The sequence below is a fragment of the Lissotriton vulgaris genome, chromosome 9 (assembly GCF_964263255.1).
Source record: "Lissotriton vulgaris chromosome 9, aLisVul1.2, whole genome shotgun sequence".
NCBI classification, from domain to species: Eukaryota; Metazoa; Chordata; class Amphibia; order Caudata; family Salamandridae; genus Lissotriton; species Lissotriton vulgaris.
The window spans coordinates 938,990,024-939,015,059 of record NC_141697.1 but is presented as its reverse complement, the minus strand read 5'-3'; the positions used below and the strand labels follow the sequence as shown (position 1 = coordinate 939,015,059).

Here is a 25,036-nt window from a genome sequence, read left to right as displayed (position 1 = left end):
TGGCCTCACAGTCGGTACATCCTGGTATCCGGAGCTGCGTGATGTTGCCCCGTACACTCTCGGACCATTCCCCCCTGCTGCTGACACTGGTGTCCCCGACGAGAAGAATACCCCCATTTACTTGGAGGTTTCCGCCTTACTCACTTCTAGATGAAGTGTTCAGAGGTGAACTAGCAGAAGATATTGACACCTTCTTTGAGTCTAATCTGGGAACCGTTGATAGCTTCCTGATCTTATGGGATGCGTTCAAGGCTTACATTAGAGGGATGGCCATGGCCAAACACTCCAGTGTACTCAAAGCCATCAGACAACGGTTGCAAAACCTCGAGACCCAACTGAAAGACCTTGAGGCGAGGACAAGTAGTAACCCTAATGCGGAATCCTCGGAACAGCTCAAGGCACTAATAGCTGACTATCATGAGGAAGCTGATAGAGAGGTGCAACATATGGGCAAGTATGTCACAGCACGGGTATACGGGGAGGGGGACAGGCCTAGTTCAGTCCTAGCCAGAATAATGCGACAGGAAAGGCAGCCTTTGGTGATAGACGAACTGCTATCATCCACTGGGGAGGTCCTTCCGGATGAGACGGAGATCATTGCTGAGCTTAAAAAGTATTATGCTGATCTCTATCGGTCCAAATCCTCTCATATGGAAGAGGAGATAGAGGACTACCTCAGCTACATTAGGATGTCATTCTTGTCGGACGCGATGAGAGAGTTTCTAGCGACGCCTGTACAAGAGGATGAGATACGGGAGGCGCTGGGAGGGATGAGAGCTGGCAGTGCCCCGGGGGCAGACGGCCTCACTGTGGGCTTTTACAAGGCCTTTATAGATAAACTAATGCCTCACCTGATCGCCCTCTTTGATGACATCTGCGCGGACGGATCCATGTCTTCCACCATGAGTGAGGCCCTACTGATAACGATTTTGAAGCCCGGAAAACCCCCAGACGTTTGCGGTTCCTATAGACCACTTTCCCTATTAAACGTGGATGCCAAGCTTTATGCCAAAGTGTTAGCCACTCGACTGGCGCTCCTCATCCCTGACCTCGTGGCGCCGGGGCAGGCCGGCTTTGTTCCAGAACGAAATCTAACGTATAATATCAGAACGGTGTTGGGCACCATGCAGCATGTTCGGCAAGAAAATAAGGCGCTGGCTATATTTCTAGATATGGAGAAGGCATTCGATTCCGTGGAATGGCCCTTCATGCGGAAGCTGGGATTGGGTGAACCCTTCCTACAAATGCTGGGAGCGCTGTATTATAAACCCACGGCCAGACTGCAGATAGGGAACACTGTCACTGACCCTTTTGAAATCAGCAGAGGAACAAGACAGGGATGCCCTCTTTCCCCCCTATTATACGCGCTAGTAGCTGAACCCTTGGCCTGTGCGATTAGGGAATATCACGAGGTCGAGGGCATCAATTTCCCAACTTACAAGATAGGCATCTCTACGTACGCGGATGACACCCTGCTATACGTTCGTGACCCGGAGACGAATCTCCAGTCGGTCCTCAGAGAGGTGGTGAGGTGGTGAGGTTTAGGGCACTATCGGGGCTGAAAGTCAATTGGACCAAATCGGTAGCGTTCCCGTTAACCCCAGTCACCATACCTTTTGTGATGGAATATCCGCTGCAGTGGTCCTCTGACCCGGTTCGATACTTGGGGATACAGTTACATACGGATCCTGAAACTCTGATTCGGGAGAATTATGGGACCGCTTTTTCCAGGCTTATAGATGAGATTGAGAAGTGGTGCAAACTCCCCCTGTCACTGATGGGCAGGATCGCCATCATCAAAATGGTAGTTTTACCCAGATTTCTGTTCCTGTTCATCCCGGTTGTCCTCTCGAAGGCTTTTTTCAAACAACTGACACAGGCACTCATTCGTCGAGCGTGGGTGGGCAAACACCCTAGGATACAGTGGCAGACCCTGACATTACCATACGAGATGGGGGGCCTAGGCGCTCCTTACATGGAGAGATATTACAGGGTGGCACAGGCAGCGCATCTGCACTCATGGATACATGGAAACCCGCAGATACCACATGTCATACTTGAGCGCCTCTTCGCGGAACCAATGCCGCTGCCCGCCACGGTCTACCTGCCGGTGGACCGTAGCATAGGTAAACTGGACTCCATAAAGACCACGAACCACGCTTGGCATGAGCTGGCACGGGCGCAGGACTGTGACCTGCTGTATTCCCCGCATATGAGAATTGAATGGGCGGCTTGGATCCCCCTGCTGAGGGAGAGGGGAGTCACAAGAACTTTGCACAAGTTGGGAATCTCAAAACTTGAGGACCTGTTCATGGATGGAGTGGTGAGGACATGGGATCAATTATCCCCCCCCGCTGACGGACGTTTCACTCCTATCGCGCTTCCAGTATCAGACTCCGGGGAGCATTGCGGGAACTTTTGGGACCGAATCTGGCGGAACCGGCTGAGGTACCGGAACTCTCCTATGTGATTAAAACAGTGTCCTCACGTAAGTTAGTGACTAACCTAAACAAACTGGGAGCCCGTCACAAGCAGCCCCAGTCGTCCAAAGCTAGAACAGAGTGGCAGCGCGACCTCCAAATTCAGATAGAGGACGAAATGTTGAGGTATTGTTGCCTCAGCACTAAAAGGTTGTCTTTGAATGGGAGACACAGATTGGTCCATTTCAAATATTTACAGCGTGTCTACTATACCCCGGAAAGGCTGCATAGGTACGGTTTGCGGCAATCCCCAGAGTGCGAACGCTGCCACGCACCGACAGCTGATTTCCTCCACATGGCTTGGAGCTGTCCCGGCGTCAGCAAATTCTGGAGGGAAGTGTTCTCGGAACTTGGCTCGATATTGGGGGTAGAGATGCAGCCGACCCGGCACTGGCACTGCTGGGATATTCGAAGTCCTTGCCAGTAGCACTGAGACGATTGGCGGATATGGCCTTGTTGATAGCCAGGCGAGTAGTAGCCGCTTGCTGGATGAGGGGCCCACTACCCACAAAGAAAAGATGGGCTAGGGACATGCTGTACTGCTGCACACAGTCTGAAGTATATAGTGAACTGCTCCCGCCCAAGAGTCGTCCCAAGAACTTCTGGACACTGTATCAGACCTATATCAGCGGTAGCGGGGTGGAGGAGGAGACAGAGCAGGGTGGAAACACAGACGAGCTGATCACACTCGAAGAGCACGGGATGGGGCCTCCTCAGGGATCTGGGGTTGGTACATAGTAGGGGGTACTAGGATAGAGATTTAGGGAGCTGGCGGGTAGAGGGGCACTGGAGAGCAGAGTACATGCGGGGTGGGGGGTATGTTGTTTGGGGGCCAAGCTGGGGGGTACTGCCTGTCAAGGGTGGAGAGTAGGAGGTTGAGTGGAGCACACCTTTCCCCCTTCCTTTCTTGTAGAAGGATGGTCAGACACATTTTCGCTGAGATGTAAATTGGGCAGGAGAACTGCTGGCGAATTGCGGGTTGGGGGTAGTTGGGGTAGACTTTAGGTGGACTGTTTTAAACTGGGGTGTGTCTAGCCTGCAAGCCTCTGGGATTAGCGTGTCAAAGCCCTGTACGTAGCCAACAGTATGATGACACAAGTATTGGAAAGACTTCACGGCAATACCAATTTATTCACGTGCACGGTATGCTTGCTTGGTAACAGCTGCTGGTCCCGGGGCTGCAGGTGGCAAACCCTGTAACAGACTTTGATAATGAATAAAGGTTAAATTTAACAATAACAGAGGGCAAAGTAAATAAGACAGAGTCTCGGTGGGGGCAAGAACCCAGCTGACTGGAGAGATTACCAAAAGGTTGAGAGCTGTGAAAATAGGATAGAAAACCTGAAATACAGCGCAAAGACTAATGCTGAAGGGAAAAAACTGCTTCTGTATGAAAAGAGTCACACAAAGCTAATAGGACAGAGCTGAGAAAGTCTAAAGAAGTCCAACAAAGGTAATATGCCTCAATGAAAGATAACTTATTTCTTTGGATCTGCCAGCGAGGTACACGAATCACACAATTCAGTGAAACTAGTGTATTTTCTTAGAAAGCACAGTCACAACCAAATGGCCTTAACAAAGTGAAGTCTTTTGGACAGCCTACAACCTATCAAGTAAAATTTCTAGCGGACATTAAAACTGATTTTACTAAATGTCTGACTTGAAAGAAGAGCTGTGAACCAAAACAGCTAACTTGAGATCAGATGTTGATGTAGCGGGGACGTGGATCACAGATGTTAAAAAATCATGTGAAATGTATCTAGGTAAAAGAAAAAAATATTCAAGATATTCCAAAAGAAAACTTAAACCCTTCAGGAATCTAGACACAAAACTTAAAGACGACACTTGGGTGACCATATGGAAGAGAACTTCAAAGTCCTCAATTAGTCTTTGCTAAAAATTTATTTATTTATTTACGCAACTTTTATAGCGCGACAAATACCCGAGGGTGTCTCGGCGCTGTGGAGCAACTGAAGTTCATCATCCTACCGTCTTCTCACTGGTTAAACAACCATGTTTTCAAAAGCCTACAAAAACTAATCAGATTCGGAGCGGCTTTAATGGCAATTGGCAAGAGGTTCCAAAGTTTTGGAGTGGCCACGAGAAAACGCCTGTCGCCCCAGGTGACTGATCTTGTACGTGGCAGCGGCAGGAGACTGGTATTGGCCGATCTTAATTGCCTTCTGGGAGTATACAGCTGAAAGGCTTCGATCAGGAACCTGGGTCTTATGCCATGTATGGCCTTATAAGCAATACAGAGGGCCTTGAATTTAACGCGGCTCTCAACTCTCAGCCAATGAAGCTGACGAATACCAAGAGTGGTAGATTTGCGGCGAGGGATGTTGAGAAGAGTCCTGGCAGCCGCGTTCTGAATGGAAGACAAATCTTACAAAAGCCTTACACGTTGGTACCTCACTCCAGTGCGGATCTATAAAATGCTTGGGGTCCAGATCAATGCTGGAAAGGTTGTGGGGAAAGTGGTACACTCCTATAGATCTGGTGGACCTGCCCGGTGATGCAACAATTTTGGGACACCACCACGATACACTCCATCACTAACATTACACCACAACATGACCTACTCTTGGAACTACTAGGCGATCCAGTGGTGGATAGACAGTTTCCCACTATGACTCTACCTACTTTTAGTATAGCCCGGATGTGGAAGAAAATACAGACCCCACTCCATGAACTCGTGGTGGGGAATATATTGACTGACTATGCTATGGAAAAACTCACAGCCCTACTAAGAGACAGTAACCAAGTTCAACAAGACATTCTCCCATTCACTGCATACATAATGAGACAGATAACCGAGAACTGGGAGACTCCATCTCACAATGTCTAAGACGCCGAGTAGCAGAAATGAGGGTGATGGCCCCCTCAGACTCTGAGTGATCCACCCTGGGATGCTAATGTAGGAATTGTTTTTACTAATAGACTATCAAGGGACTAGAGGTGGGAGGTAGGGACCCTCATACAGACTAAACCGAAATGTTTTTTGTTAGATTAATCGCTTATCAATATCCATACGAGCGCGACAGATTTATATCTCGTTCTGCCTCAACATCTTGCTCCCATGTGCTTTTCACAAAGAACGTCGAAAGTGTGTCATGTTTCTTGATTGCAAAATGCTAAATAAATGCTAAATAAAATTGTTAAAACTAATTAAACCATTCATTTAAATGTGAAAACATTGAGATTTGTGATAATGTCTCTGAAGTTACAGACGTTTCGATATCCGGGCAGCATTTTCTCTGCTTGCACAAAAACGCATTCTTGATATGTTCTCAATCCTTACTTCACAGTCTTCCAGGCCCTTTGTGTGGCTTTCCACCTTCAGGAATACAACTCGAGAGTGTACACTCTTCTCGAAGAAACTTCTTTCCTACAAGTCCCTGAACAATCTAGTCTCTTGCCCATCCAATAAATTTGGTTAACCATGATGGCTGCAAGCATCAACACTACCTCCTTTGGTGTCCATGCCATTTGTGGTGCCATGGTCTCCACAGTGGACTCAAGGCCAGAGGATGTCCTCAATGACCGGCCTTGTGCGATCACCTTCAGGACCTTCTACCTCAAGCTGGCCAAACATAGCTTCCCAATTCCTTGTGCTTTAGACCTGCACGTTATCAGACCTCATTGCCTTATTATGAAATGGAGTGAAGAAAGAATCTAATATTTTATTAAAGGCAATAAGGCAGGTAAAATATCCATTTGTGGGAGCTTAGATCTCTTTTCAGCCTTCAATGTACGCTGATGCTTTTATTTCTATTTGCCGCTGCCAGCTTTACTCTGTTGCGCTCTTCTAGAGTAGTTTTTGTCTACTCTTATACTTTCTTCTTCAGGTTCATCTTGAGCCAAGCTTTGAAGATAAACAGTGGCTTGTTGACAGCAGAAGTGCCTGATGGGAAGGGAAAGAACTAACCCCTGTGCTATCTTCAACTTCGTATCCTAAGATTTGTAGTGGAGGATGAAGAATCAGTACCAACAGCTTTGAAGGTGAAGGACCACTACCAGCAGCTTGGAATATTTTGAGTGTGTCAAATGCCACTCTGCAAAAAGCTGAACCTTTCCTTCACCCAAATGATAAATGAGGGAGGCCGGAGCCAGCCATCTCGTAGCGAGGAGTTAAGTCTACTTGGGTGTATGGCTCCTAGTTTTGACATTTTCTGTTCCAGACTAGTGTAATCAGAACAAAATTTATAACATTTTCTTAACTAACCCTGTGGAGTAATCCAGAAATAAAATTCGGGTTTTACTAAGAAGGTGCAACTGACTGGAAGTAGTAAGATAATACGACCAAATTTGGGTTGGCGAGATACCCCATTCTGATCAGGATACCCAGGTCTAAGTTTTGAGAGGAGTAGAAGATAGCGTGTTTGTCAGAAACAGGCTGTGCTTGTGACAGAGTTGTGCTTGCAATACACGCATACTTTAAGGTAGATAGTGAGGGTTTGGTGCACCTTTGACCGGCAGTCTGATGGGCAGGTGTCACAGTCCCATGTGGAGGCAAGTTTGAATTCTGGTTTGAACATGATACATCGGTTTTAAAGTTATCTCAGTGTTTCATGTTTGATTAACTATTTCAGAGCTAGCATTTGTAATTGTGTTATAATCATGTGGGGTGTTCTTGCGGTGAGTTAGTGAGGCAATGTGTTGAATGTGCCTTGTGCTAAAGAAGACACATTTTTTCCAAGTCTCTCCTACATAGTTCTTGGGAGTCATGACATAGAAGGAATTTTGTACACAACACTGGTGAGAGACTGGCATGTGGGCCAGAGGAGAACGAAAGGCTGGCCTGGACAATGTGCAGCTTCCGTTGGTACATTTGCTCTACTTATGGACCTTTAACAAATTAAAATGTTTCATGTCCTGTACACCAGGAACGCTGCCTTCTTCTAAAGCAATACCTACGACCTGGACTTCCCCACCTCACTTCTACCAATAAGCGTCATTAATTAACACTGAGTAGAAAATAGTTCTCTCCCACTCATTCATCTAATGATTTTAATCTCTACTTGGGCTCTCAGTTGTTTCTGCCCCACTACTCTCACCCGGTCTATTCTGCACAAGTTCAATGTTTCCATTTACAATATTTCCTTTCCAAACAGGCTTCCTCAACCATTAAAAGGTTTATTGGGCTATACAGTACAATGTGCACCCCGCGAAACACCAATTATGGTACATATAAAACCCTTAATGAAAGCATGTAGAGTTCAGGACTTACTTGTTTGCTATCGACTTCAATATCAGCAACGTAGTTTTCAAACACTGTGGGTACATAAACCTCAGGGAACTGGTCTTTGCTAAATACAATCAGCAAGCAGGTCTTTCCACAGGCACCATCACCCACTATAACCAGTTTTTTTCGAATGGCTGCCATATCTAGAACGGAAAAAAAACAAGTACATTAAGTTCTCAGTACGTGACAGACGAGTAGCACTAGCATTGCTCCCACCACTAATAACTATTTCTTATGTCCCTCATACACAGGCCTGAAACAGAAAAAAGAAATGTCCTGAGTGTATAGTCACACTCCGTTACAGAAGCAAATAGTAGTTAAAAATGTAGGGTATCAAGTGGTACTGAAGTAATTTCCTTCTGGTGCACCTAACAAGAACCAGTGTAATCATTTCCACTGCTGTTGATACCAAGACTGTCCATCTCAAGTTCACCAGAGACTAGATACAGGGGTTGACTAACATCCCTGGAATTCTAATGCTAGAAGCTTGCTCACCATGTTTGACCGTGCCCTATCTAACTTGAATAATTTGCTCTAGAGTACTGCTAAAATGCATCATCATGACCCGATTAAAAATAAAGCCTGTTGGGAGGGAGGTTGGACAGACTCCAGACGGTCAATTTTCACTGGAGTCCTTTACTGTGCTTCTGACCCTTGCAGTTGCATTAGGGCACCACAGTGCAACCACTAATTTATGACAATTATGGGAAGACAGGCACTAGACAATAGTGCAACGTTTGAGAATTCTGGACAATGGTGGAGGCCAACTGAGTTGCATCTACACAACTGACTGAATAAAAAGGCAGCTTTTAATGGCTTAGAGTTGGGGGCGGCCAGTCACCCAGTACTGGAGATTCGACACTGCAGTCATTGGATAAAATCAATAAGGCTAAAACGACCATGCCTCACAACTAGCCCACTGTTGGAGAAGTCAAAAGCAAACATTAAATTAAGCTTCATTAAAAGCAAATTAGGTGCATCCCCCAGATGACAGAAACAGCCTCTCTGTCAATGGCCAGAAGGTCGCAAGATTTAGGTGGAGCTGTGCAGTGTTCAACATTAAAGTTCCACATCCAGACAAGTGCATAGCTACCCTCTAAATTGATCAAATATATCTTTATATCATCCTGTAAAAGTTTAATCGAACACCTTATTGTAAAAGTTCACTAATAATATATGTTCAGTGCCACATTGCAGGAGGATCAGCTGGTAATAGGGCGATGCCAAATTAGTCCAAATAACACAGCGTGGGAAGGTGAGGGCCACCAGTGTTGCTAGACCTCCTCTGGCCCTGCCCATAGCTACTGGGATAGCAGTAGCAGAATAGTTCACAAACCGATCAGTGTGAGCATCTTCCACAGTCAAGTTTTGTGTAAGCACCGGACTGCATAAGGTGTGATCAAGTTAATCCACTCTGGGTTAATCCACTCTGGGTTCTGGAGTTTTGCGCTCTGACAAGTGACATTTCAAGAAGCAAAGCGAACCCCCACAGTAGCATTGGGCCGAGTTGCTGAAATACATGGGTCCCTTCCAGTGTTGGGAGTGAGTCGGATAATCCGGTTGGACAAGCAATCGTTTCCCCACCAGCTAATAAACCCTCCAGTCGATCGAGCCCCGCCAGTGGGGAGAATCAGTTAGGAGCTGTCACAGGGTTGACTGCAGTGAGGCACAAAGGTCTAAAAATGTCAATAAGTCTGTAGAAATAGCCATGGAGAAGAATTTCAATTTGTGTGTCCTGTACTTAAGTCACCCCAATATGTGCTCAACAGTTGCCCTGTTCCTTTAGTTGACAACGATACAATCGTTACTATCAGTTTTCCATTAGTTACCCACACAGGGCACCCTTCATACGTGGTTGATCTTATTATGTAGTTCATCCAGCCCGGCCACCTTTGTGTTGAAGCAATGCACCACTTTTTTCAGCAGCTGCCCAGGATTTTTTTGGGTCCCTGGCATCAGTGGGGGAGCACCTTTTAAGATCAACACAAAGGGGGTAGCCTCAGGTGGGAATTGAAGAGGCTGGTTGCCGGTAAAAATGACGTCAATTAGTGGGCCTGTCATTCTCCTTGCAAGCATATTAAACTACCAGGCACCAACTTCCCGCGCACCTCGGTGCTGTTACTTCCCAGGGACAGACAAAAGTGCTGTGTATGTTCACCTTTCTGTGAGGTGGTCTCCTGGGATACAAGAGTGTCTCTCTGCTCTGTAACCGGGCCTGGATCTGTCCTTGCAGGTTTAGATCTTGCCTTCTTGGTCAATGGACTGGATGAGGGATCGCCTCAAACTTTCTGCAGACGGGCCTCTAGGGAATCTAACCTGCTCAGAATCATCAACATGAAATTCCCTATTCTCGCTTCCAGAAGGACAACTTTGCTTACCAGGTCCGTAATCAAAGTCTCGAGGCCTGGTGCTTGTGGTAGGGCCCCTTCCTTAATTAGACCTTAATTCGTAAAAAACTATCATTATATGCCTGCTCAAAAAGCATTCAGAGGCCACCAGACCCTGCCTCTAGAGGTTGGGTGGCAGCAGAGGTTAACAAAGGGGGTGAAGACTGAATAGGTATGCAGTTACTACTGGTCTTAGCTTTTGACAAGAACAATTTTTAAAGATCGTCCATATTTCTTGGACCTCACCTGCGGCTCAGGACCCAAACTTTAGACACATGTAGTCAACCGTTGTTTCCCATATTGACAACAATAATGGGTAATAATTATATTCTTTTAACCCATCTTTGAAAATGTTCATATGGTTACGTAACAAGGTCATCTGAAAATGTCCTTCCTCTTCATTAAAAACAGATTACATCTTTACTGATATCCCTCATTTCTTCTCCCCTCATCCTCGGTCATGCAAGGTTGGGACGCTAATGGTCTTGGAGCCAGGTTATGCCCCGATCTCTACTGGATTCGTCTGTAGACTAACTACTTTGGGCAGTTTAGAGAGTCCTTGAGACTACTGCTCCAAAAAGAGGAAACTGGAATTCTCCTGTGAATGACTCCCATAAAGAACCTCTGCAATTAACTGGATCTAGAGTATCCTTTGCATACCTCAAAAGCTTTAGCATATCCGACTAGTGGTTGGTATGCAAAGGTTTTGTGAAGAAGTAGTCAAAAACTATGACAAGACTTGAGTCAAGCATGAGAAGGTCTTTTGATAAGATCAAAACCATTCCTATCATAATAACATGCATAAAGCAAAGATAAAAAAATCATCATCTACACTTCAGGAATACTACCTGCAGGGTAATTTACCAAGTAATGGTAAAATTATAAACATGTTTAAAGTGTTCATGCAATGACGCTAGTACTGAAACTATAACATTTGCTCATTAGTAAGCCACTATCCTAAATACAATACATTTATCGATTGCAAAGTGATAGATTTGGAGATCATAATATTTGAAGCTTCTGGTATTTTAAGTCTCATCCTGGTGCAGAAGGTGTAGATGATTTAACTTACAATGATGAGGATAGCTTTTCTGGCTAAGATGTGCTGCCAGTCTAAATTTAGGCCAAGATCTCGGTACTGGGGTGAATGTATGACATTGTTCTGCATTATGTCCATCAATTGTTCTTTTTGCATTGCTCCAGTCTGAAGCATCAAATATAATTTGGCCAGAAATCGATCCTAGTGATAAAAAATGGTTTAGCTTCTGTAAGTTTTATTTTCTTCTCTCTGGGTAGAGGGTGGGTTTGGAAAGAGGGAATGGTCCGAGGTAGAGTTAAAGTCTTTGTTAGATTATATGTGTACAGGAGGAGAGGCAGGGAGCAGCACAAGGGACTACAGAGAGCAAGCCGAAGCGCAGGAGCTGCAAGCTGACCTAAGAGGGTGCATGGGAGGCATTTTAATAAATCCGCAAGAGGTCTTTGTTCTTCTTCACCTGCTGTATGTTCGCTCTGGTACTCAGCTGGGGCAATGTCATTTGGATGTATCGATCAGAGATGCTTCCACATTCCAGAAGGGCCCAGGATTTCCACAGTTAAGTTCTGGATTTACATTTACATTGCCTAGTGTGCATGTGACATTTCAGGCATTGATTATTTTTTTCTGCACTGAAGGAAGCATACAAAAATGCTACACAACAGATTCCTTCTTGGGCTTATTCGGTGTGCTGCTGTATATGTTTGAGGCACTATATTAAGATCTTCATCCTGGGATGGTTTTAAGTTACTCCTAGCACTGGTCAATGGCTCTTCCTCTCCTGTTTTGCTAGATGCCATGATGGATGTGTACATAACTTTTTCCCAACTCTGTCTCTCAAATACCAAAGGGAAATAGGACCCGGAATTTTACAAAATAATTAAGTTGTGTACCATAAGGAGTACTTTTATTTAAAGTTGAGCCAAGAGGTTTCCTCACAGGCACAAAGAAAGAGGTCTTGAATATTTTAGAGAAACTTCAGCTTTTTTACTCTGGTACTGCGGACCACAGTTAAACACAGACTCCTTGGCGGTCTTTCATTTGATGAAATCTCAGGAGCTTTCCACTCTCTTGCTCCTATTAGAGAGTAGCACTTTAAAGTTTTCACTATGTACTCCCCTTCCTTGGTGAAACTTTGGGATTTACCAAAAACAATGGCCTCTCAGGAGGAACAAAGAAGACATTAGTCCCAAGAAGAACAAGATGAGCTGCAGACATCAGCTCTATCTTTTGGGACGTCGCCATACCAACAGCAGAGAAGACCGCATCAGCAAAGCTGCCTACTTGTAAGCTATACAATCATGAATTTTCCAAGGGTACTAGAAAATAAGAACTTCTTTTGGAAAATCAGGCATGTTGAAACACCTAAAAGCTTAGAATGTCACATAACTGCGCAGCAAAGAGGAAACGCAGCGAAGACTATGGAACTTGCACGTCAACTGCTCGTGTTTATACTGTCCAACCTGGTGACGCTGCTCCTCTTGATGTTTATGCTGCCCTGACCAATTATCAAACCACCTCCCTGCCACCATATCATGTTGTATTGTGGTACATTAATGTCTGCTGGAGAGTAGATTACCCAAGACGGGAGAGCGGATGTTTTAGGTAAATCACTCAATTTTGTTTTGAAAAAATGAAGAATACAAAAAAAATTCCCTCTGGACCCCCCCTCAGTGGAAGGGCCCAGGGTACCTGCACCCTGCTGGCTTATATATTATTTCTTTTAACTATTTCAGGGCACTGGGGTAGAGTCCCTGTTTCAGGTAAATGCATGGTAACAATTTTCTCCACTTTGTAGCCAGATAATCAGATTGTTCGGTACCATGGGACTAGCACCTGTCCAGCATTACTGAAAAACATGACAGCAAATAAATCTTTTAGCCAGTCATTCAGATCTCACATTATTTTTAAACCCCTTCATGAATATCCGCGCACTTCTTGAAATACTAATCTTGAAAATGGCTAAATGGATTTTCACCAAATAAAGAAAAAACCCTAAGTAAATTTCTAACTTTCTGCCGAATTTGGTGCAATTCCATTCAGCTTTTCTTCTGTATCACTTCCCAAAATTTCCTATGAGAATTAACACAGGCAAATGACATTTTAGAGTACTCCATTTTTTCACACTTTCCAAGAAGGAGCGGAAGCACTAGGGTCAGGTGAGAGTATCACCACATCTAAATATTTTACTTGTGTTGATGTGGTTGGAAGTAGTCACACTTCCTTGGGTCAAATGGTCATGGGGTGATACTTTGCCCAGTTTCATTAGGTGCAGATCAGATTTTGATGAGTCGATGCCGAATGAGGGTGGGGAGAGTGGAAAGGAAGAACTATGGGAATACATGTTTAAGAGATTTATAACACAATTTGCAATCAGGTTTCCTTGTAAAATGAGAAAAGACTCCACAGCTACAAAGATCCAGTTATCAGAAAATAGAAACTGTGTTGGGCCCTATTTTATCAAAATGTAATAGTGTGAAAACAGGTTCTATGCTAGGCAGAATAGTCTTCGACAATAGTGCTCAGTGGGCTTAGCATGTCACAATGACGCAAGCAAACAAGTTTACAAAGATTGCAGTCCACTCAAAGGTCAATGTTGGGAAGTTTTCTTTCTTCTCACACTTACTGCAGAAGGGGTGAGGGGAGGAGATTTTAGGTTAATACATGGGGAGAGGATTATGCGTATTTTCCTTTGCTTTACCCACACGGCAGTAGTGAACAAAAACTAAAACCACAGCAACAACTAAATTTCCCATGCTAATTTGGAGTACACAGACAACCAATGGCAATCTTATAGTCCATCAAATACTCATGCAACCTTCTGGTTCCACTCTCTCTGCTGCTTCAGCACCAGATAAGGATCTCTGACTTTTTTCTTTATACTTTGCAATTGCCATGTTTTATTCAGTTTGACTAGCAGCCCGCCCCAACGTTGTCCGGGGGCAATCAGGCTTGCTGGTATTCCACCCGCCGACATGTAATTGCACTGGTCCAGTACTTTTAAAGCAGAGTTTTGGGCGCTGGTACTTATTCTTAATTCTGCTTAACCCCAGGCTCCCTTCCATTCCCACGTTGTCCGGGGGCAATCAGGCTTGCTCCCAGTCGCCGAAACCCAGGCCCCCAACCACCTCCTCAGCCCAAGTTCACCGCCACCTTCAGTGCCCCCAATTATCCGCACACGCCCTGCTCCCTAACACTGTGGCCGCGCATCCGAAGCTGCAAACGAACAAAGCTAGTATACATGCCCCGCTGCATCGCTAAAGTTTACCTATCATCCCGCTCCAGTCCGCCTTACTTCACCGCTCCTCCCCGCCGTTCACGTACCTCAGGCCGCTCCAGTGTGGCTAAGTTCTCCCCTCCTCCCCGCGCTGTTGTCCGCCGCCGCCGCTGCAGTCCAGTCCTCCTTACTTCACCGCTCCTCCCCGCGGTTCACGTACCTCAGGCCGCTCCAGTGTGGCTAAGTTCTCCACTCCTCCCCGCGCTGTTGTCCGCAGCTCCTCCCCGCGGTCCTACCCACCGCTCCTCCTCGCGCTCCCGTCCTCCGATGATGATGTCAGCACGTATGTGGTTAACGCACACGGCAGGCGCTACTTCGAAGGGACTACTTTTTTTTTTGTACATTTTTTAAATAACGTATATATTTTTTTTTATATAGCCTATGTCCATCTACTGGACCTCCCCTTTCCAACGCTGTATTGGGTGTTGAGATTGGTGGTGTACTTTGAGTTTACCTGGCTCAAAGGACACAGTTCTCTCTTTATAATAGTAGTATAGATATAGATATATATTTGCATGAAGTTGCCCAATTAGAATGGGAGTGCTAAGCAAAGCAGGCATTTAAAAGGACTTTCTTTCCTATCGTCCAGGACACTGTATGCTCTCCATGGAGAAGTTCTATTGCGTCCGATTACACTGCAGGGCTACGTGAGGATTGGTGTGGTCAGTCAACAGATTTAGGGTGCATAAGGAGTGAAAGGGCTCCAATGGAAGACCGCCGTACAGTGAATTCGCGACTAGGAAGAGACGCCATCAGTGTCCCGTGGCTAGCAGCAACGTATTTGACTGCACATGCAGGATTAGCAGAAGTGTTAACCGCCTGCCTGCCTGCCTGTAGTGTAACCCCTTTCAAGGTCTGTAATGGAAGTGCACCTCTGATCTAGGTTTCTGACGCTTTCGGACACAGGCAGGATTAACTAAGATTGTCCCTTGAAGCAATATCATTATATTTAAACATAAAATGAAAAAATAGGCTGGCTTCTTTATTCAGTAAAAATAAGAAGAGCACATCCCTAGGGATAAAGATTTATCCAGGGACTGCAAAAGTTGTAATTAACATTAAAAAATGTAACTTAAAACTGGACCGTGAAAGACACATTACACCCCTAGGGAATCAGATACTTATGTTGGCAGCCTGCCAACCAGAACCCCGACACTTGAAGGATGATATAGTGCCCTACCATGGGTCAACAGACTTGCTGAGGCTATAGAGGCATAATCCTACCAAGGCTAAGGTCAAACAAACAAATAACAGCCAATCACTGGAGCCACCTTTAATAGGCTCAGGGAGGCCTTTCGGGGCATGCAAGAAAGCATGTCTACACAATGCTGAATGCCATCTATAGTCATTACTGGGCTGTTAGGGCAAGTAGGTAGCCCAAAAATTGCCCCTTCCCCAGTGGGTTCTTGATACAGTGAGGAGATGGATTGAGACAATTCCCAAGGGGACTCAAATGAGGATTAAGAGGAGGGTAAGCCTTGCCTGTCCAGCCTCCGAGCATAAAAGGCCCAGAACAGATAAACCAGGGGATCAGAGGAACAGTATGTCTTAGGCCAGTATGCTGGCCCGTGCGACATTTACCACCCTTGTTGATTAGAATGGACTCCATCTGTGAAGATAGGCCATTGCCCCTGGACACCTGAGGAAACCTCCGGAAAATGAGGTATGGGGCAGTCTCAGGGTAGAAGAGAAGACACCCAAATTAAGAAAGCAATGATAAATCTCAGGGGACTTCAACAAGTGGTTGGTTTTCTGCTACTTCAAGATAGAGGGCATCCATTTGTCGAGAGATATCCTAAGCTTAGGAAACAGAATGGTACATATAGACCTCAAAGACATACGTGATGGGTCTCCATTTTTCTTCTAAACCCCAAGTTCCTCCAATTCATTTGAAGGCAACAGATCTGTGAATTCGGAATACTGCCATTTGGTCAGTCATCTGCTTTCTGGGGCTTTACTAAGGTGCTTAGATTGGTAATGGAGTTCATCCAAACCTGGGTTCTATATCTCAGTGTATCTAGACAAGATCCTTCTCATGGATCCATTCCTTATCAGTCTCGGGGAGCACAAGCAGGGAAAAGTCAGTTCTTTCTCCCCCACAGAAATATGTTTTTTCGGGGCTTTGTAATAGATTCTTTTCAAAGAGTTCCCAGGCTTCTAAAAAGATGGTGGCTCACATTTAAAAGAGCTTATTAAGGCAATGATAAAGACTAAGATATCTTTGAGACACATTGTAAGGCTGACATGCCTCAATTCTTCCTCCATCCAAGCCATAATTCTAAACCGTTCCATTACAAAACGCTTCAGAGACAGATGGTGGCTCACCTAAGGAAAGGACTGAAGTACTCAAGGAAGATTTCCTTATCCATGTGTACCCGAGAGGAAATACATGTGTCGGAACACATGGAGGTATGAAACAGGGCAGCAATCTTCTGATAAAACCTTACCCAATTATAGGGTCAGAAGCCAGAAGGCTGAGTTAGGGAGCCAGGTGTGGAGAGTTGCCTACAGGAGGAAAATAGTCTAAAAAACAACTACCGTTACCTATCTCTTTCCTGGAGCTTCTGGCAGGCTCCTTTGCAATCAAGTGCTGGACCAAGGACAAGGTGCTGCACCCTATTAAGTGGACAGCTTCTCAGTGGTGGAGTATATCAACCAAATGGGAAGGAGGAGATCCTCACTGAACAATCAAAAAGACTTTTTGCACCTCTGCCTAGGAAATCAGGTGGTGTGAAGGTGGAATAAGCAAGCGCAGGGGAAAGGAAAGGAACGTGCCTTAAATAGAGTGCATTCCTGCCCTTTGCCTGTCATGCAGTGCAGCCCAGCAAGTTGACTTGCTACGCGACTTTCTCATAAATGAGCTCCTGTGTATATATTCTGATAATTACCATTGTCGAGTGTGGGGAGGGGCAATGATCCACAAGAGGAGCCGTGCGAGTTAATGCCCCTCCTCTCCCTCAACAATGGTAATAAATGGCATATTATGCTCTTTGCATCTGCATATACAGTTTATGTCATAGCATTTTTTAAGTGTATTTGTTTTAACAAAAGATATTTAAATGTAACCAGAATACGTGGGTTTATATTTGCGCAGTAAGGTAAAACTGCATTGAAGTGGCTTTGTAAAGCCGTACTTTGTAAAGTAAATGTCATGTGCAATCTGTGTAGAAGTAATCAATCTTGGCATCCATAGATTCGAGAGATCCAAATGGGGTGGCAGATATTTTGTGGTATGTACAGCTCGACTGTGAAACTCCCTGCCCCTCAGTATTAAAAGGAACACGGATCGGTTGACCTTCAGAAAATCTCTAAAGACATGCCTCTTTAAGCAACTTCACTCATTATAGAATAAGGTCAGAGTTTCCTTCCTGGCTCAGCGCCTAGACGCCTTCGGACATTGGAAGCGCTATATAAATTGTAAAAAAATAATAATAATAACTACTCTATAGACAGAAGAAGGTGGTGCCGGATTCCAGCTTGCGGATGCTAGAGGAGAAAAGCATTTAGGTGCTCATGCTCAGATAAAGCCCATGTTAAATAGACTTGTTCACTTCTCAGTTGGATTTTGGAAAAGGTGATGGACAGAGTTTCTGAATGATGCAGAATACTCCTACCCAGTCAAGAGATCAGGGCTTGATCCATCACCGTTTTTTAGGGGGGTCAAATCTTCTTCCTGGCAGCAAACGGAGCACACCAGCCAGCGAACGCTCACCTGCTGGACGCCACCTCGCTCCTGGGGCCCTGACGCTGTGGTCTCGCCGCTTCACTCCATCACGGCGGCTGGAGACTACAGCTCCCAGAGGGCTTAGCGTCCACTTCCGCCCACTTCCTGTACCAGCGCGCCCGGAGGCGCTATTAAACCAGGGCTCTCCCCTGGAGACACGGGGGTCAAATCTTCTTCCTGGCAGCAAACGGAGCACACCAGCCAGCGAACGCTCACCTGCTGGACGCCACCTCGCTCCTGGGGCCCTGACGCTGTGGTCTCGCCGCTTCACTCCATCACGGCGGCTGGAGACTACAGCTCCCAGAGGGCTTAGCGTCCACTTCCGCCCACTTCCTGTACCAGCGCGCCCGGAGGCGCTATTAAACCAGGGCTCTCCCCTGGAGACACGGGGGTCAAATCTTCTTCCTGGCAGCAAACGGAGCACACCAGCCAGCGAACGCTCACCTGCTGGACGCCACCTCGCTCCTGGGGCCCTGACGCTGTGGTCTCGCCGCTTCACTCCATCACGGCGGCTGGAGACTACAGCTCCCAGAGGGCTTAGCGTCCACTTCCGCCCACTTCCTGTACCAGCGCGCCCGGAGGCGCTATTAAACCAGGGCTCTCCCCTGGAGACACGGGGGTCAAATCTTCTTCCTGGCAGCAAACGGAGCACACCAGCCAGCGAACGCTCACCTGCTGGACGCCACCTCGCTCCTGGGGCCCTGACGCTGTGGTCTCGCCGCTTCACTCCATCACGGCGGCTGGAGACTACAGCTCCCAGAGGGCTTAGCGTCCACTTCCGCCCACTTCCTGTACCAGCGCGCCCGGAGGCGCTATTAAACCAGGACTCTCCCTCCGCGTCGCGGACGGTGCCGGGCGGAGCCCGGGCAGAGGGCGGGCCGTCTGTGGCCGTCCGGGGACGACGAGGGACGGGACGGGCCACCCCCCTTGGCTCCAACGCTTTCGTCTGAGAACTCTGCCAGGTACCGTACTGCTTGTTTGCGCAGGGAAGCTGTATAGGGTATTGAAGCCCTCTGAAAGACATTAGTCCTACCCTTTGACCTCACGAAAGAGGAGTGGAAGGAATCCACGCAGCATAGATTTGTTGCGAATAGGCAGGAATCTTCAGGGGAATCATGTCTACCCATCCTAACACCCGATCGGCTGGGAATAAATCAAATAAAAAACCCACCCCGAAACCACCCAGGGGGGAAACAACAAAGGAGGGAGCCCTTGCAAAAGGGAACAAACCAACGGCAATTGACTTAATGCTAAAGAAAGTGACAGGTGAAATTGAACGCATGGAACGGAGTTTATCCTCCTCGCCGAACCTTAATGCCATTACTCAAACACCCTCTAGAGAAGTCCTAATAATAGATAGCCCAAATACTCAGGGCAGTGTATCTCAAATAATTAATGATACAGAGGACATCCCCTGTGCACAAACATCAGGTCCAGAAACCTCTGAGCTTAATGATATAACCCTTAGGAAAAAAAGGAAGCGACTGGGGAGAAATAAGGGACACCAGAGACAGAGGAAAGTACCAGTAAGAGACAATTCTTCAACATGCACCCAAGAGCACACAATAGCAGTAAATGTCTCGCAAGTAGAACCTATACCACCAGGGTGGATTGACATGGTAGTTATGGATCTGAAAAAACAACTAGAATCATTCATCACAGCACAACTAAAGCCCATTATAAGAAAGGTGGATAAAATAATGTGTGAGCTCGCCAAACAAGCTAAGGTTCTAGAACACACACTTATTAAAACTCCCCCCGACCCACCCCAATTAATTGAGGAAGTCACAAATGATAAGGCACACCCAAAGAGAGCGCAAAATAACAATTGTGTTAGTCACTCCCAGCAAGAAATAGTCCAGATTCACGAGGCCCCCAAAACTGATCAAAACCCCAAAGGGGGTATTAATGATAACGCAAGAGGGAGACAAAACCAAGGGGCAAATAATACACAAAGAGAGAAACCCACCCCACAACCTTTAATGCAATGGAGACAAGACTATCACACCCAGAGGGAAGGGAATTATAATCACTGTCACACAGACCCTGACCCCTTTTATAACAACAATGCTCCACACATAGATCTCCCCCCCGAGGAATGCCCTTTTGTAGTTATCTTTGCAGGGGTCCCGGAAATTAGACCAAATGAGCGAGAAAGCCATTACCAACTGCTGCCCAAAATCTCCAAGTGGCTGAATATCCATAGGCCCTTAAATAATGGGGAGAGAGGAGAGATAGCAAGTGTAAGAAGGGCAAGCTGGATTGGAGGTAGAAATAAAGACATCAGAGGTGACTGCATAGTTGCACACTTCACGGATACAAGTTTGGTTGAGTATATCTTGAAGAATTCCAATAGGAACCAAACCAGTACCATTTGCGCACTCCCACTTGGGTATTTTTACCCTAGGTTTAGGAATAATAATCGCGGGGGTGACGAAGGAGGGTGGACGCGGGTTAGAGCACAACGCCCACACAGACCGAGACTAGCAAGCCGCCCTGAACAGCCCTACCCCCCCCCGAGATTACGCACAATGGTCAAATAGATTTGCCCCATTCCAATCACTAGAAGATATTGATTGACTCACACCCCCAGAAAATACTAGCGACATAGGCCTGGCTACCAGTGGCTGTTCTGGCCCAGAAACACGGGGTGTACGTGGGACTGGGGAGAGCACCCAAACTGAGAGCCCAGACTTACCGCGGAGGCAGGGGGGAATCAAATTGTCTAAAATAGATTCTCCAATAGTTGGGGAGGACATATTAACTCTAACACCCAAAATAAAAGGCAAGGACAAGATGGAGGGTCTGACCATCCTTTCTTGGAACATCGCAGGGCTAGAAGCCAAACTCAAAAGCAAGGAATGGTTAGAATTCATAAAGTGTTTCCATGTCATAGCACTCCAAGAAACTTGGGCTAAGGACTCAGGCCCATGCCAATTGGAGGGCTATAAGTGCTTTTTTAAACCCGCCCAAGGATCAAACTCCGGTAGAGCAAAAGGAGGCCTAGTAGTCTATGTAGACTTAGATCTGAAAGGTAACTGGTCATACCCAGATTGTCTCTCAGACAATATACAAACAGTCAGACTTCTTCATAAGGGGGAGAGTCTACTGTTGGTAAACTTCTATAACTCCGGACCAGTGGAAGGGAACTTCCCAATACTAGCGGAGCTGGAAAGCAGACTAAGTGAGGAACTAGAGCAAAGGACAACAGGGCCAGAACCAATTGTTCTGTTAATGGGGGATTTTAATTGTCATTTATGCCGCAAATTACTCCCCCCGACCCCTGATTGGTCAGCTTGTCCATTAGAAAAGGGTCCCCACTTTACTCATTGTAAAGAGGGAACAACCTTGATGAAGTTAATAGAAAATTTTGCCCTCACTCACGTCATGGATTTAGCGCCGCTCAAGGTAGGCGATTCCCTAACACCGACATTCAAGGGTAAAGGCGGGGGGTCCATAATAGATTATATAATGATCTCAGCTAGTGCAAGAGATCAGATTTTAAACACAAGAACAGAGTGGAGTCCCTTCAGTGACCATAATCCCATTATAATAGAAATAAAAGGGAATGATTTAACTAAAAAAGATCCAGGGTTGATTCACCAATCAGAAATTCAACCTATTGCCCAAGGGAGACGCTTAAGGTGGACAGTAATCAATCCCCAGGAATTTTATGTCAAACTAGTGGATGAAGGGAAAGCCCATATAGAGACCTGTTTAGAACATACAACAGAGGACAAAGGAGTAGTAGAGGCATTTGAGAACCTGACCAAAATAATTGAGAGACTCCTGACAACCAAGAAACCAGCAATGCAGCTATCCACGCCAAGATGGTTTGACTATCTGCTCTAAAGCGCTAAGAGATTTAAAACTGAGCCTGAAAAAAACCCCAAGAGACAAGGTTGAAATCACTCGCTGCAGAAAAAACTATAAAACCCAGGTAAAGATCAGGAAAGGGACTCTTCAAAAAGAAGTTTGGGCAGACCTAAGGGAGGCGGGCGAGAACAAAGACTATGCCCAGTTCTGGAAAATCATAAATAGACCATGCTTTCGTGATTCAAACTCCCCAGTCATCAGCTCTAACATCTTACCAGAACAGTGGATTGCGCACTTTAAATCCCTGTACAATCAACAGGAGATAGACACTGGTGATAGAATATGGAGGGGACCAAGGGCAGACAAACTAGAACTATCCTTGGATGAAGTACTCAAAGCAATCTTGGGTCTAACGCGAAATAAAGCGCCGGGTCCGGACGGGACCCCCCCTGATCTTTTCCTGAGTAACACTGACCTATGGGCCCCAATGGTAACAAGGGTATTGAATGCAGCAATTAAAACGGGACTGCCGAGATCATGGTCCACTGCGGTGATTGTCCCGATTTACAAAAAAGGCTGTAGGGACAGCCCGCAGTGTTACCGTCCAATCTCGCTCATTGACGTTTCCGCCAAGGTACTAGGGAGGGCACTTCTCAACCGTCTACTAGATTGGACTGACACCAATAACACCCTGGTGGACACCCAGTATGGGTTCAGAACAGGCAAGTCAACCACCGACCAATGCCTCAACCTATACTTGCTCTCCGCTAAGTACACCAAGGCATCGGATGGCACCATTTACATGGGGTTTATGGACTTAGCAGCCGCTTTCGATAATGTTAACCGAGCCAAACTCTGGACACTCATGTCAAACCTAGGCATTGACCCGGATCTCATTTACATCTTAAGGGAGCTACACTGGAACACCACGGCCAAGGTCCGCTACAGTGCGGGGGGGGTGAGTACTGATCCCTTCCTGTGCTCGGGCGGGGTGAGGCAGGGGTGTATCCTGGCGCCATTCCTGTTCTCCCTCTATATAAATGGCCTGGAGAATGACCTCATAGTATTGGGAACCGACTGCCCTAAGGTAGGCACGCGTCATCTGCCAGTACTTTTGTACGCCGATGACGCGGTTCTCCTAGCCCGAACGGCGGTTGGTCTGCAACTGTTAATCAAGGGTTTCTCGGATTTCATGAGGAAATTGGACCTCTCTGTCAATATGACAAAATCATTTGTCATGATAGTGGGGAAGAAACCTCAAAAGAAATTTGTATTCAAACTGGGGAATCATGTCCTGGACACTGTTAAAACATTCCCATATCTGGGCCTTTTATTTGACGAGAAGTTAAACTTCGCCCCTTTGATCGAGGAGAGGGCGAGGAGACTAGTCTCAGCTAATGGGGCCATACTGAACTTTGCACGTCGAATGGGTCGTTGGTCCCCAGAACAAGTGATGACTTTGTACAGATCAGTGAGTATCTCAAAGACCACTTACGGAGCAGAAGTGTGGGGCTGCAGAGATGCAAAATTAATTCAAAGTGAGGAAGATAAATTTCTAAAAAAACTACTAAAACTCCCGCTGAGCACCACTGCAGCAATTACTCACGAGGAGCTGGGAACCACATATATTGCTGATATTATTAGACTGAGACCTATAATGGCCTGGCTCAAAATATGGACAAATCCTAAGGCAGAATTATCCAGACAGATCATCCAGGATTGCTTGCTGAAAGAGAAACACCTTCAAATCCCATGGCTGAAATACGTCAAAGATACTCTGGGGGATATTGATGAACAAATGCTATTCTTGGACCCTACCAGGGTGGATATATACGCTAGACACTCTGTACAAAGCCTATTGTTGGATAAATTTAATGGCAGGAGGAGGGAGTTGGATTTAACTAAATCCTCGGCAGTTGCCCACTCCCTGGTCTCTAATCAAGTTGGCATGGAACCGTACCTCTTTTTAATGTACAGTCAGCACGAGAGGTTTTTAATGACTCGTTTTAGGCTCAATTTGTTGCACCATATTTTAGCTTATCCATCAGGTTTTACACAAACAATTGAGCAGAAGGGTGCCTGCGGCTGCGACAATAGGTCTCCGCAGGATACCCTTCACTTCGTTTTATTGTGTCCTTTTTATAAAATACCGCGCCAAAGATTTCTGGTGGGCGCCTTGAAGGACTCAAATATTATCCATGCTAAAGCTGCCTTATTGTTCCTGCAAAGAGCCACTGAAACGCGAACCCTATTTGCTGTTATAAGTTTCCTTAAAACTGTTTTTAAACTGAGAAACACAAGGGGATGATGAATTGGTGGGTTAGGGAGGTATCTGAAATGTTATAGGGGGTCCTGTATCACATTTGCTCACAGGTTTTTATCTGTCACAAACAAAATCCTTCCTTTTTTCTTTTTTAACCGGATGTCTTTTTCTCTGTCTTCTTTTTAACAATTGTCATGTTGATCAGAATGTGCCTTCTTGTGATTATGTATTATGATGATTATGTATTTTCATGATGGTTTTTAACCTTCGAAACAAATAAATGATTTGATTTTAATCAGGAGAATGTGGGTGGACATCATAACCAAAAGATACAAATCAGCCAGGAGAAGAGGCGTTCATTGGTATATGGAACAGAGGCTGGATTCTGTAGAGTCAGACCACGTCCATGTGCTTAAATTTATCAGCTCAGGTCACTCGTGGTAAAGGTTTTGGGTCAATAAATACACTTTGATCAGCTATTTCAGTAGGCTAGACCCCAGTGGATGGAGTCACAGTGAAGAGCACCCGCTGGTAAGGAAGTTGCTGAGGGGCTTTAGACGCTCTTAACCCACACGACGCATGTATTCAACCCTTTGTGTTGTGACCTGGGTACTGCATCTTTTTAGGTCATGCCTAAGCAGTGCACATGCACTGCCTGCAAGACCTGGTGTAGTCCTTAAAGGATTTAGCTCCCGCCTGCTCCCACCCCATTGATTTAATGCAGTGTCAATCTTCTTTGCTGCTTTCTAAATCTTTGAGGCAGCGAAATGTCACTTCCGTTTATTATGGAAGCAGCACCACCCAACTACAG

General features: G+C 45.9%; 1 protein-coding gene across 1 annotated transcript in view; it reads right to left on the bottom strand.

The window, feature by feature from the left end:
* The window catches only part of RHOA (ras homolog family member A), a 269,324-nt gene that overhangs the window by 126,768 nt on the left and 117,520 nt on the right, over nucleotides 1-25,036 (bottom strand). Inside the window, exon 2 of the mRNA XM_086938790.1 lies at nucleotides 7,711-7,868. Within this exon, the coding sequence (XP_086794916.1) occupies nucleotides 7,711-7,866 (156 nt within the window). The 5' untranslated portion in view covers nucleotides 7,867-7,868. The remainder of the gene's footprint in view (nucleotides 1-7,710; nucleotides 7,869-25,036) is intronic.